The following is a 14,717-nucleotide window of genomic DNA, read 5'->3' as shown; positions in this document are numbered from 1 at the left end:
TACTCTTTTGGAGACACCCAAAAGAGATTCATTAAGTTAATTCTTGGGGCGAGAGGACCGTGCAATCACATGCAGTTAAAGAAATTAGTTTTATATTCTTAAGAGTTTAGAAGAATGAGGGATTGAAATGTAGAAGATCCTTAGAGAGAAAGAGAGGGTAGAGATGGAGATGTGTTCACTGCAAAACAAGGGAACATAGTTACAAACTGAGAAGGCCATCATTAAAAGCTTAAAGGGTGGTGAATTTCAGGAATTTTCTATAGGAGAAGGTTGTGGAAGTTTGATCATATGGCATATTTAAAGAGGAAATACATAAATATTTCAAAGAAAAATCAAGAAATTGAGGGCCATAGGTTGTTGGCACAGAAGCAGATGTCTGGGAGGTATTAGCCATGATCATATTATGCCAATGAGAACATAGGAATGGGCTTGAGAGGTTGAGTTGGCCACTCTGATAGTTATTATATCTTAAATATATGGCCTTAGCTGCTGAGTATTTGGACTATTTTATTCTAATTTCAGATTTATAGAATCTGCATTTATTTTGATAATTATTATTTGGATTAAAAGAATGTAGAATTATATTCCCAATTTTGCAACTGAGAACCAATTGATGGAGACAAGTTGTGTAGATTGAGCAAAAAGCAGCATGTTGTAAATTATGATTGGGAAGACAATTTGAAGCATTGAAACCTGCTCCAGCTACTTCAGACTGTTCACTCTCATGAACACCAGGACAGCTTCTGCAGCATTCCTAAACAGTTAGTATGAAAACTCATCTATTAAACTGTGTCAAAGTTCTTAGGCTATCATCATTATGGAGAAATACCTGAAAATATGCATTAATTAACCACTTAAATAATGTAAAAGACAAAGTCTGTTATGTTGAGATGCGGGGGAAAGTAAAATATTCCTCAGCTATACAAGATATGTGATTAATTACCGAGATCTAATGACGCAAGGCAGTCATCCATTTTGTTTAGTATATCATCCAAGGAATCTTCGTATTCCTTTCTCTGCTGATGTTGTGCCTAGAACAGGAATCAAGAAAAAACAATTATTCTTACTCTAAAATCAGTTAAATAAGTAATGTTTCTGTTCAAGATTGAATAGGGAGAAATTTTTATCTAATTTGTATTCATGGTACAAAAACATTTTTAATCAACATACCATGGTCATATTACAAGATGCAGTGCAAATAAATTTATTATGTTTAAGTCTTAAAGTAAAGAAATCAAACTAAAAACAATGTAGAATACTTTTGATAACCACATCAAGAGCTACCTATAGAGTGAGAAACAAGCCATGCAGCACCTTTAGCCTATTCTGGTATTTTGTGACTGACCCTCACCTCAATTCTCATTCGGTTTCATGTCCCTTGCTAATCTTATCTTAAAATAATCCAGCACTTTAAATTTGGAAATAGACCTAGTTAAAAAAAAGAAATCCAATATTGTTTTTTAACTACTAGGCAAATGTTTAGAATAAAAATATACAAAAGATTTTATTGGCTTTTTTCTGCCATATCGGAGATCACTTTACAGGACATTAGTAATACAGTAATGGAAGTTTAGGCAGTACAACATTAGGAGTTGATGCCAGCAGAAAACAAAATGTAGGGATAAAAGGGCCATTTTCTGTTACTAGTATGTTACTGCAGATTACTGTTGGGGCTTTAGTTACTTAAAATCCACATTATTGACAAAATGAATAGGACCAAGTATAACTTACCCAAGTTTGCTGGTGGTACAAAGAAAAACATGGCAAAAAAAGTTACATCTTGGTTAAAAATTGGAAAGAAGTAAGCATTAAGAAAATAGGATTCTACAAGCTTTTCAGTTGAGATGTTGTGCCAACCTTTTAACCTACTCCAAGATCATTTTAACATTTCCCTCTCACTTTGCCCACCACTTTTTCTTTCAACCATGCGCTTATCTAAGAATCTCTTAAATGTCCCTAATGTAGCTGCTTCTATCATCATCCCTGGCAGCACGTTCCACACATCCGCCACTTCCTGTGCTTTTTTTTTTAAAAAAAAGCAACCTTTGACATCCACCTGGACTTTCCTCCAATCACCTTAAAATCATGTCCTCTCATATCAGCTACTTCCACCCTGGGAAAAAGGCTGCCTACTATCTAGTCCTCTTATCTTATATAACTCTACCAAGTCACTTCTCATCCTCCTTCCCTACAAAGAGAAAAGCCCTAGTTTGCACAGCCTATACTCATGAGGTATGCTCTCTAATCCAAGCAACATCCTTGGTAAATTTCCTCAGCACTCTTGCTAAAGCTTACATGTCCTTCCATGAGGCAACCAGAACTGAATACAATTCTCCAAGTGTAGCATAACCAGTTTTTTTATAGAGCTGCTTCATTACGTTGCAGATCTTGAACTCAATCCCATGACTAACAAAGGCCTTCACACCACACACCTTCTTAACCACCCCATCAACTTGCACAGCAACTTTGAGGAACATATGGATGTAGACCCTAAGATCCCTCGGTTCCCCTGCACTACTAAAAACCCTGTTATTCACCCTACCTGTGGCCATCAAACTTTACAACTCCCCCCTCAGAGTGTCAGACACCCTGAGCCAATAGGCTGGTCCTGGACTTATTTCCACTTGGCATAATTTACTTATTATTATTCAATTATTTATGGTTTATATTTCTATACTATTCTTGGTTGGTGCGACTGTAACGAAACCCAATTTCTCTTGGGATCAATAAAGTATGTCTGTCTGTACTCTGCGTCCTAGTAATGTCCCATTGTAACCTATGGCAACCTACTACTGTGGTATAATGCAATATTAAAAAATACTGCAAGTTGCAATAAGAAATATATATATATATTAACAAATAAATAGTGCAATGGGAGCAAAATAGTGATGTAGTGTTTATGGATCATTCAGAAATCTCATGGAGGGCAAGAAGCTGTTCCTAAAAGTGTAGAATGTACGTCTTCAGGCTCCTGTACCTCCTCCCTGATGGCAGTACTAAGAGCATCTATCTTGGATGGTGAGGTTCCTTAATGATGGATTTAATATATTTAATCCTGACTTTGTTTTGTTTTCCTCCCACATTCTGAAGACGTATGGTTAGGTAGGTTAACTGGCTGCTGCAAAATGCTCCTAGTGTGCAGGTAAGCTGTAGATTAGAGGAGTTAATAGGCATCTGAAGGGAATAAAATGGGATTAGTATAAATGGATGCTTGATGATTCAGAGTGGATCTGGAGACCAAGGACTGTTGCATGCTATATGACTTTATGAATGTTCTGGAGCTTAACTGAAAGGTGATCTCATTGAAAGGTTGGTTTTGAGACATAACCTGAAGTGTCAGAGTCAGGAATTGGGAGGCCAGACCTCAAATAGAGGCATCATCAATTTAAGATCAAAATTAAGAGAAACTACTTCTCTCAATTACGGACTTAAAAGAAAATCTTGCAGACACTGCACATCTGTAAGCAGAAAACACTTGTTAAGCAGATGAATGGAATAAAGCATCTGAACTCAACCCAAAACATTAATTTCCTTTTTAGAGCTGCTGTTTAACTGGATCTGCAACATTTGCTGATTTGTTGGCAATTTTTCCACCCAGGTGTCCATAAATGCTGAATGATAAAGTAAATTCGAGTTGCAGTAGATAGATTTTTTAGCTACAGTAGACTTAAGGTTTAATGTGGTTTTGGAGGCAGGTATGGCAGAAGAGAGTAGTGAAGAAGAGATTTAAAAATTGCAACAAGATGGAGTTGAAGCTGTCAATTAGATCAGCCACACTTTTAATTGAATAGCTGATGACAGTCAAGGGGCTCTGTAATCTGTTACTGCTTCCATTTATTTTGTTCTGCCTGGAAGGATTGCATTTACTGTATTAATCCTTTGTTCTCTTCACACATCTTTAATCTTCAGTTACATAAACACATCATAATGCAACCTACCCACCTAACCTGTCCTGAACACACTTTGGCCTCAATATCATTCTCAGCATTTGGAGTATTGTGTGCAGTTCTAGATGCTCCATTACAGGAAGGATGTGGAGGTAATGAAGATGGTGCAGAAAAGGTTTACTGGGATGCTGTCAGGATCAGCTATATAGAGGCTGAGTAAACTTGGATTGTTGTCTCAATTGTGGCTCAGGAGAGGCGATAGAAACATAGAAATCTACAGCACATTACAGGCTCACAATGTTGTGCCAACCATGTAACCCACTCAAGAAACTGCCTAGAATTTCTCTAGCGCATAGCCTTCTATTTTGCTAAGCTTCATATACCTATTTAAGAGTGTCTTAAAAGACCCTTTTGTATCCAACTCTACTACTTTCACTGGCAGTGCAATCCACACACCCACCATTCTGTGTGAAAAACGTACCTCTGACATCCTCCTTGTACCTACTTCCAAGCACCTTAAGACTATGCCCCTTTGGGTTAGCCATTTCAGCCTTGGGAAAAAACCCCTGGCTATCCAGACAATCAATCCCTCTCATCATCTTATACACCCCTATCAGGTCACCTCTCATCCTCCATTGCTCCAAGGAGAAAAGGCCGAGTTCACTCAACCTATTCCCATAAGGCACACTCTCCAATCCATGCAACATCCTTGTAAATCTCCTCTGTACTCTCTATAGTATCCACATCTTTCCTGTAGTGAGGTGACCAGAACTGAACACACTACTCCAAGTGGGGTCTTATATAGCTTTAACATTACCTCATGGCTCTTGAACTCAATCCCACAGATAAAGACCATCACACCAGACACCTTAACAGCAGCTTTGAGTGTTCTAAAGACATGGACCCCATGATCTCACTGATCCTCCACACTGCCAAGAGTCTTGCCATTAATATTATATTCTGTATTCAAATTTAATTTGATTATCGAAATGGACCTCTTTACATTGTCTGGGTGGAACTCTACCTGCCACTTCTCAGCTCAGTTCTGCATCTTATCAATGTCCCACTGTAACCTCTGACAAACCTTCAGACTATCCACAACACCCCCAACATTTGTGTCATCAGCAAACTTACTAAACCACCCTTCTACTTCCTCATCCAGGTCATTTATAAAAAAATCACAAAGAGGAGAGGTCCAAGAACACCACTGATCACCGTCCTCCATGTAAAATATGAACCTACATTCGTATGGTTGTATACGAACCACCCTTTGCCTTCTGTGAGCAAGCCAATTCTGGATCCACAAAGCAAGGTCTCCTTGGATCCCATGCCTCCTTACTTTCTGAGTGAGTCTTGCACGGGGAACCTTATCAAATGCCTTACTGAAATCCATATATACTACGTCCACTGCTTTACCCTCAATGTATTATTATTTTTTTTACATCCTCAAAGAATTCAATCAGGCTCGTAAGACATGACCTGTCCCTGACAAAGCCATGCTGACTATCCCTAATCAGAATACGTCTCTCCAAATGCTGATAAATCCTGCCACTCAGGATCTTCAACAATTTGCCCACCACTGAAGTAAGACTCACTGGTCTATAATTTCCTGGGTTTTCTCTACTCCTTTATTGAACAAGAAAACATTTGCAAACTTCCAATCCTCTGGTACTTCTCCCATCCCTAGTGATGATGCAAAGATCATTGCCAGAGGCTCAGCAATCTTCTCCCTTGCTTCCTACAGCAGAGTTAGCTTTAAGGTGAGAGGAGGAAGTTTCAAGGAAATGTGCAGGCCAGGTTCCTCCCCAATCCCCCACAGAGAGGTAGGTGCCTAGAATACACTGCTAAAATGGCGGTGGAAGCAGAGACAATAGTGGCTTTAGGAAGCAATTAGACAGACACGTGAACATGTAGAGAATGGAGGAATATGGATCATGCGCAAGCAGATGGGTTCAGGATCATGGTCAGCACAGAGATCGTGCACCAAAGGCCTGTTCCTGTGCTGTACTATTCTGTGTTCCATTATATTTTATGTTGAAATGTTTTGTGTCTACCATTGCACAGACCAAGAGACTATCATTGGAATACTAAGAATTGATCTGCAGGATTCTCTTCTTTTCCAAACATTGCTAATTTCTTCCTTACATGCTCTGTTATTTCAACATTACTATAATAAACAATGCTCTACTCAGCAAACAGTGCCCACATAAGCAAGCTACCAAGTTGGAAGGTGCAGTTGACTGGGAATGGAAATGATGGAATTAAGTGGAAAAATGAAAACATTTATAAGTCACAATGGAGTTCATTTTGAAAGTGAACTTCTAACTCCAATATGCATACTGTCCTCAATCCTTCAAGCGTTCGAGTTGTGGCATCAGGAAGAGGTGTCAAGAGAAACTACTGGAAAATTGCGGTATACATTTTTTAAAAATTTGGACAGGACACACTGTAGCATGAATTAGTGAATGGGAGGATTCAATATGAGAACTACTCCAGTTCATTGCTTTATTAAGATTTGCAACATTTCATAGCTACTTGGTGCTGCTATATTCCAACAGTTCTCAACAATTTTAGATTGTCAAAAGTTTAAATTGCTGGATAAAATATATTCCTTCTTATTGGCCTTGTTTTCCAATATTTGAGGAATAAAGATATAAACTTAACATCTTCCTCTAGGAAAATGAGATCCAAATACTTTAGTTTAAATCTTTCAGAAAAATAATCAAGGGTAATTTAATAGAATTAGTTCTCTGACATTAGGCCCAAGGCCATGGACGCATATGTAAAACAAGTGTTCATAAAGCACAATTACCTTCAATGCATTCAACTGGGTCAAGTACAGTTGAACCTTTTGTTCATGGCAGATTACTTTAGTCCTCTTCACGTAAGTGCTTTTCTTGGTATTCAAGCAAGAACGAAACTGTTGCAACTGAGGAAGAAATTACAATAAACCAATTAAAATATTTTAAAGCCATTTTTTGGCTAAGCATTTAACAACCATGCTGTCTCCCTTTGTTGGGGTTTGTGAACATCACATCACAAATTTGGCCAACTTCGTTAAAGCGATAACCAACATCCAGCTGAACCCAGAGGACATAATGGTTAGATTCAACGTGGTGTCCCTGCTCATGAGAGCTCCCATTAAGGACACCTTGGTCCTCCTGTGGTCAAGGTTTGATAAAGCTATCATTGACCTTTTTGAACACACCCTTACTTCGATGTACTTCCTTTATAAGGGAAACTACTATGAACAAATGGACAGAGTGGCAAATGGATGACACTTTTGTAGTGTGGTCTCATGGACTCCTGACACTCCAACAGTTCCATGACCACCTGAACAGTATACATCCAAACAGTCAATCTACGATGGTGATGGAGAAGAACGGTTGCCTCCTGTTCCTGGACGTTCTAATAAGATGGAAACCGGACGGTAGCCTCGGGATATGGTAACCATCAGAAACCAACTCACACGGACTTGTACCTCAACAATAGCAGCCACCATCATGCCTCCCAATGTAGAGCAGTTCTTTCTACTTTGATTAACTGTGCAAAAACTATTTCAGAACCTGGAGAGTCTCCCCAAGGAAGTAAGACAATTATGCATGACTTTCTTATAGAATGGCTACAAGGAGAAGGAAATCAACGGGGTCCTCAAATGGACTGACAATAAAAAAAACAAACAAACAGGAAAGCTTAACAATGAGGAGGAACCTGTCATTACTGCCAGTCTTCCCTATATTTCAATGGTTTCTGCAAAGGATCGCCAGGATCAGGAAGAAATATCGGATTGATACCATCCACAAATCCATACAGAAGCTCAAGTCACAGCTTATGCAGGTCAAAGATGATCTGGGACTCAGATCAGCTGGCGTTTACAAGATTCCCTGTGAATGCAGAACAGCATATATTGGCCAGATGGGATGCATGGTGGAAACTTGCATCAAGGAGCACAGGAGGTGTATCCATTTGGGTTACCTGGAGAAATTGGCAGTCGAGGAAGACTGCATTTGCACTGGCCATAGGATTGACTTCAACGGCACAAAACTACTGTGCCACGCCAATGGCTTTTAGGACTACCTGGTAAAGGAAGCTACTGAAATAAAACTAGAGGAAAAGAATTTCAACAAAGACAAAGGTCTCGGTCCAAGTAAGAACTGGAATGAATATAAACAAGGTGGGAGATCAGAAACCTGATTAGATGAGGACTAACCAATCAGAAAGGACAGAATACGGGGGTATAAATTCCACTGGACTAGACGTGCCCAGGCATCATCCCTGAAGAAGATGGCTGAGTTTGTCATCAAAACATCGATTATAATTGATACTTGTACCTGGCTGGAAGCCCAAGAAGAGTTTATTTGCCATTTGTTTTTACTGTTATAAATTATTTTCAAGTTCAGTTACAATCATTAGTTTAATCTTCAGCTAAGGTTCTTCTCATGAAGTTTCTTATTAAACAGTTTAAAATACAGCAAAATAATAGAGGGTGCATACCAAACCTAGAATAGACCATCATTCTCAATGACAGAGGACCTCAGGCAGCTATAAACCTGAAAATTAACATGCATCTTCTTCAGAAATTAAGATACAGCAACTATAAATTTTAATTTCGAAAGACCAAACAACTGAACATAGCCAAACTTAACCATTTTCAGACAAATCAATATTTACCTCTTCTTTTGTCATTTGCATCACCTCTTTCAAAAGTGGAAAGTTCACTTCTGACAAGAGCTTGTCAAGATCTAACAACTGATCCTTCAGGCTGAAAAGCAAATGGGAAAAACATTGGAGTCACTTAGAGCTGATTTGCTGTAATTTGCAACCCAAGAATCAGAAACATGCAGATATGACAGTTGGGGGTGTGTGGTTGTAAAAGAAACTTGTAGGAAGGGAAGGGGGGCAAACATGCTCCAATCAGTAGTGGAGAGGGCTAGTAGCTTTAAGTTCTTGTAAGTTCTATCTATCCTGGCCTGGCACATATAATCAATCACAAGGAAGGCACACCAGAACCTTTTCTGATAAGTTTTAGAAGGTTTTGGCATGTTACTGAATATTAACCTACAAATGATCTGTTGAAATTATCCTAACCAGTTCCGTCAAGGTCTGGTATGGCAATTCCAATGAGCAGAAACACAAGAAGCTACAAAGAGTAGTGAACTCAGCCCAATACATCCCCACTATTGGTAGTATCTACATGAGGCACTGCCTTAACAAAATAACATCCAAAGAAACCCACCCTCCAGGCCATACCATCTTCTGGCAGCTATCACTGGGCAAGAGGTACGGAAGCCTCAAGTCTCACAAGGTTCAAGAACAGCTACTTCTCTTCATTCAGTTCATGAAGCAACCTACACAACCCTAATCACTACCTCACTGGCAACACTATGACCACTTTGCACTACAATGGATTTTACTACTTTTTCTTAATTGTAATTCTGTTCTTTCTTGTACAATTTATGTAGAAATTCACATTTTGTTTGTAAATGTTGTGTCTCTAAAGATATGTGTGTTTCTGGGTGCCACGCTAGTTAGCAACTAGCACTATGCTATTACAGCTCAGGACATTCTGGAGCAGTCTGTAGAGCTTGTACATTCTCCTCGTGAACTGCACGGGTCTCTCTGGATGCCCCACTTTCCTCCCACAGTCCAAAGACAACCTAGTCAATAGGTCATTGTAAATTGTCCTATGACTTGGCTAGGGTTAAATAGGTGTGTTTCTGGGCAGTGTGGTTTGTTGACTGGTAGGGCCTGTCCCTCGCAGTACCTCTAAATAAATAAGTACATGCCTAAAACTGCATTTTAAAATTAATAATAACATTCAACACAAGCTCGCAAATTAATAAAGTATTTTCCAAGAATACAAAATAGAAACAGCTATTTTCACAGACGGCAAATTGTAAGATTTCATGGAGTCATACAGGATAGGAATAGGCCCTTCAGAACATCAAGTCTGCATTGGCTGACTACCACACATAAATATTAATCGTCATCTAATCCCTTTCTAACCTCCCCACATTATCAATTCCCCCAAGATACTACTATTCACCTGCACAATAGCTGCAATTTTAAGTGGCTAATTAACCTGCCAACACAAGTCTTTGGGAAGAAACCAGAGCTATTGAAGGACACCCATACGGTCACAGAACATGTCAACTTCACACACATAGATGTGAAACCAAATCTCTGACACAGTGAGGCAACAACACTGCCTAAACTTTACATACTCATTTATGGCCGCAGAGAGTGCAGAACTATTGTCTTCATAGACTTCCCGTTTTGGTCGGTGAATAAACTTCACAGCCAGCCCATTTTCCAGTCCTGACGATCTGTCCAATTCAGGCTACCAAGAAATAAAATAATAGTTTTAATTAATACAGTGGTTAAAAAATCAACTATAGCTCAGAATCAATAATAAACTCAAGTAAAATATGCAGAATTTTCACAAATGCTATAGCCTACAAGGCCATTTCAGCTTAAGAATGGATTATATTTTTTTTAAAAGTAGATGCTCATGTGATAACTTTGTTAGCAAGTCAGAAAAAACACAAAATAATTCAAGGCAGTAATCACATTTCCACGGTATTGCAACAAATGGTGTTGAGGAGGACTAATTAACAAACATTTGTTTTCCCCTGCCTTGGCAGAATGATACAAAACTTGGAGTATACCACAGTCAAAGCCGTTTTCAGTGGGCTTGAAGAATCAGTGAAGGTTACGTTGTTTAATAAAGTATCATTGCACAAGTAGCAATAATAGTGCTTGCTTGTTAATTTTCATGGCCTCTAGCAGTGAACCTGGCAGCCTGTGTCTTGAAACAACGATGTTCAATTACCATAAGGTTACATGCATATAAATATGTCTTCCCTCCCCAAGACTGGTTCTCATTTGAATTTAAAATTGGGACACATCAGGACCAGTACATTTCGGCCCAATTAAGATCCTGCTCCAATTAGCCAAAGTTTCACGGAAATAATTAAAAAGGTATAAAAAAGACAAACTACTATTTAACTGAGTAACAAATTATGTATTTACATGAAATACAGAAATTAGAACTCTATCAATACTACTAGAGTATTATAAAAATGTGTATAAGTTCCGAATGGTCCCAGTGAATGGAGTCCCAATGGTTATAAACGCTGCCACGTTTTTTTGATGACTGTAAATGAAGAAAATCAGCACAGACACCTAGTAAAGATAATTGACCTCCTTCACACAATACTATCGATGATTACATCCTTCAAATCTTCATTTTTGTTGTAACATTCGAAATGATTGTTGGCACCTTCAGATTCTTTGTAGTTCCTCACTTTAATAAAGTTGTTTCATTTTCACTCCTGGCCATTTCTGGCATCTCCAGGCCTGAACACTTGAAACCGCAGTGAATACAACAGTCCTGAATTGGTTTACTGCTCATTTCTCGCCAACTATCAGTGATAAAAATCACTGATTTTTGAATACAATCAAATGCCATTGACACTATTTAAAACTGTTCAATCTAAGCAGTGTAGTGTCTAATGGCCACACAAGTGCACACATCCGGCACTAGTTAGAAACTGCTCTGCAACAGTCTCCTGTCTCAGTTATGCTGCATAATGTTCCAAATAAATGGAGGTAATGCTGGTTATTTTCTCAATTAGATTTTTTGTTGTTGTTTCTTTTAAAAAAATAAGTGGATGCTCCAATTAACTGATAAGGATTAACTGGAATCCACAAATCAGGCATTCATAACTGAGGAAGATCTGCATTCTCCAAGGAATTCCCTCAATCCCTAGCAAATGTCTACTAACACAAAGGGTTGCCATACACTTAACAGTGCCTGCTTTAAGATCAAAGCTCCATTTCCATTGCTGTCTGTAAGGAGTTAGTAAGTTCACTGCATAACCATGTGGATTTCCTCCCACATTCCAAAGACGAACATATTGTTAGAGTTAGTGAGCTTTCGGCATGCTATTTTGCGCCTGAAGCACGGTGATACTGGTAGGCTGCCCAGCCCAAACCGCCACAAAGGACACATTTTACTGTACGTTTCAATGTACATGTAACAAATGAAACTAATAAAGCTAATCTTTAGAAACAATTCTACAGCAAATTAAATGGATGCTTAATCTGTCATCTTCTCCACTTCTCATTTTTCTCTCTGATACCATCATTGCCATTTTATCTATAGGTGCAAATATAACTACAGTATATAAGCCATTGAAACTACCGAGTTTAAATTAGGATTTAGCACCTCCATGGTATAACGGTGTGCAAATAAAAGTGTTAATTCAAAAGTGTTAATAAAAGTTTCTACTACCATCAGTCCCAGAATATTGTGGGTTAAAATTTCACTCTAGAAAATAGAATGTAATACAAGCTGTTGCTCCAGTATAACGATAAGAAAACGCTATACAATTTCAATGAATTATGAAAACAATGAAAAAACATTTCTCCATGGTAATTGGCTCCATTGTATTGGCAATAAATATTCTAAGATACTTAAACAAGAAATTGGCAGATTGAATGTAACATGAACATACAATTTAAAATGTTGTACAATACTTAAATTCAATTTTGAGAAAGAATCATCATCATCATCTTGTGCTATGTCAAGAGACATAGGCAATCATGGTGTGATTGTTATCACAGAATGCATATGTGATAGCTTTCTTGAACAGCATGTTACTGAACCTACAAGAGAACATGCTATCTTGAATCTGGTCCTGTGCAATGAGGCAGAAATTAGCAATTTTGTAATTAGGGATCCTCTTGGAAAGAGTGATCTCAGTATGATTGAGTTTCTCATACAAATGGAGGGTGCAATACTTTGATTTAAAACTAAAGTATTATGTCTAAATAAGACTACAATGGGATGAGGCAGAAGTTAGTTAGGGTACACTGAGAACACAGACAATATGATGGGACGGTTAAGGAACAGTGGAAGATTTTCAAAGAGATTTTTCATGGTGCTCAACAAAAGTATATTCCAGTTAAAACAAGGACAGTAAGGGTGCGGAGAGCCAGCCATGGGTAACTAAGGAAATAAAGGAAGGCATCAAACTAAAAGCTCATGCATACAAAGTTGCTGAGAGTAGTGGGAAACTGGAAGATTGGGAAAACTTTAAAAAGCTACAATGAACTACTAAGGGAACAATAATGAAAGGGAAGATAGATTATGAAAATAAACTAGCACATAATCTAAAAACTGATAGCAATTTTTTTAAATTATAATATTAAATGGAAAAGGGTGATTAAAGTAAACATAGGTCCCCTAGAGGACATGATGGGGGAATTGACATTGGGTAACAAGGAAGTGGCTGAGGCTTTGAATTAATATTTTGTGTTGGTCTTCATGGTGGAGGACACGTCTAACATGTCAAAGAGAGATAATATGAATGCAATGGAAGGTAAGGCCCTTGATAAAATAGCTATCACTAAAGAGGTAGTGCTGAGCAAACTTGTGGGCCTAAAAATAGACAAGTTCCCTGGTTCTGATGGAATACATCCCTGGGTATTGAAAGAAATGGCAGAAGTTATACTTGAGGCTTTCTCTGGACTCTGGGCAGGTCCTGGCGGATTGGAAGAAGGCGAAAGTGCTACTGCTCAAAAAAGGATGTAGACAAAAGGCAGGTAACTATAGGTCAGTTACTTTAACGTCTGTAGTTGGGAAAATGCTTGAATCTATCATTAAGGAAGAAAGAGCAAGGCATTTCAAAAGAAATGGATCCATCATGCAGACGCAGCATGGATTCAGCAAAGGCAGGTCCTGTTTGACAAACTTACTGGAATTCTATGAGGATATAACAAGTGCAGTTGATAGATGGGAACAGATGGACATTATTTACTTGGATTTCCAGAAGGCCTCAATAGGGTGCCACATAAAGACATCCATAAGATAAGGATGCATAAAGTTGATGTATTAGCATATATAGAGGATTGGTTAACAAACAGAAAGCAGTGAGTTGGGATACATGGATGTTTCTTTGGTTGGTAATTAGTAGTGAGCGGTGTGCTGCAAGGGTCGGTGTTGCACCTGCAACTGTTCACGATATACATTAACGATCTGGAAAAGGAGACTGAGTGTAGTGTATCCAAGTTTGCTGATGGCACTAAATTAAGTGTAAAAGCAAATTGTGCAGAGGATATGGAGAGTCTGCAGAGAGATATAGATAGGTTGTGAGTGGGCAAGTGTCGGGCTTTGGTCTACAGTGTTGGTAAATGTGAGGTCATCCACTTTGGAAGGGAAAATGGAAGATCAAATTATTATTTAAATGGTAAAAGATTGCAGCATGCTGATGGGCAGAAAGTCTTAGGGGTGCTTGTGCATGAATCACAAAAGGTTGCTTTACATGTGTAGCAGACCATCAAGATGACAAATGGAATATTGGTCTTCATTGCTGGAGGGACTGAATTTAAGAGCAGAAAGGCTATGCTGCAGCTGTACAGGGGTAATTGTGAGGCCACACCTGGGGTACTGCATGCAGTCCTGGTCTCCTTACCTGAGGAGGGACATACTGGCTTGGAGGTGGTACAGAAGAGGTTTACCAGGTTGTTTCCAGAGATGAGGGTGTTAGACCATGAGGAGATTGAGAAGCCTGGGACTGTACTCGCTGGTATTCAGAATAATGAGTGGAGATCTTATATAAGCATACAAAATTATGAAAGGGGTAGATAAGGTAGAGGCAGGAAAGCTGTTCCCACTAGTAGGTGAGATTACAACTAGCCTCAAGATTTAGGGGAGTAGATTTAGCACAGAGATAAGGAGGAACTGCTTTTCTCAAAGAGTGGTGAATCTGTGGAATTCTATGCTCAATAAGCCAGTGGAGCCTACCACAGTAAATATATTTAAAA

General features: G+C 38.7%; 1 protein-coding gene across 1 annotated transcript in view; it reads right to left on the bottom strand.

Annotated features, from left to right (window-relative positions):
- knl1 (kinetochore scaffold 1) overlaps positions 1–14,717 on the bottom strand; it is a 68,928-nt gene that overhangs the window by 21,173 nt on the left and 33,038 nt on the right. The window contains exons 14-17 of the mRNA XM_073040340.1: positions 10,112–10,227; positions 8,559–8,649; positions 6,700–6,816; positions 944–1,031 (exon numbers count right to left, since the gene is read on the bottom strand). Coding sequence (XP_072896441.1) covers positions 944–1,031; positions 6,700–6,816; positions 8,559–8,649; positions 10,112–10,227 — 412 coding nt within the window. The remainder of the gene's footprint in view (positions 1–943; positions 1,032–6,699; positions 6,817–8,558; positions 8,650–10,111; positions 10,228–14,717) is intronic.

Source organism: Hemitrygon akajei, chromosome 3, assembly GCF_048418815.1.
Source record: "Hemitrygon akajei chromosome 3, sHemAka1.3, whole genome shotgun sequence".
Lineage (NCBI taxonomy): Eukaryota > Metazoa > Chordata > Chondrichthyes > Myliobatiformes > Dasyatidae > Hemitrygon > Hemitrygon akajei.
This window is presented reverse-complemented; position numbering and strand designations above follow the sequence as displayed.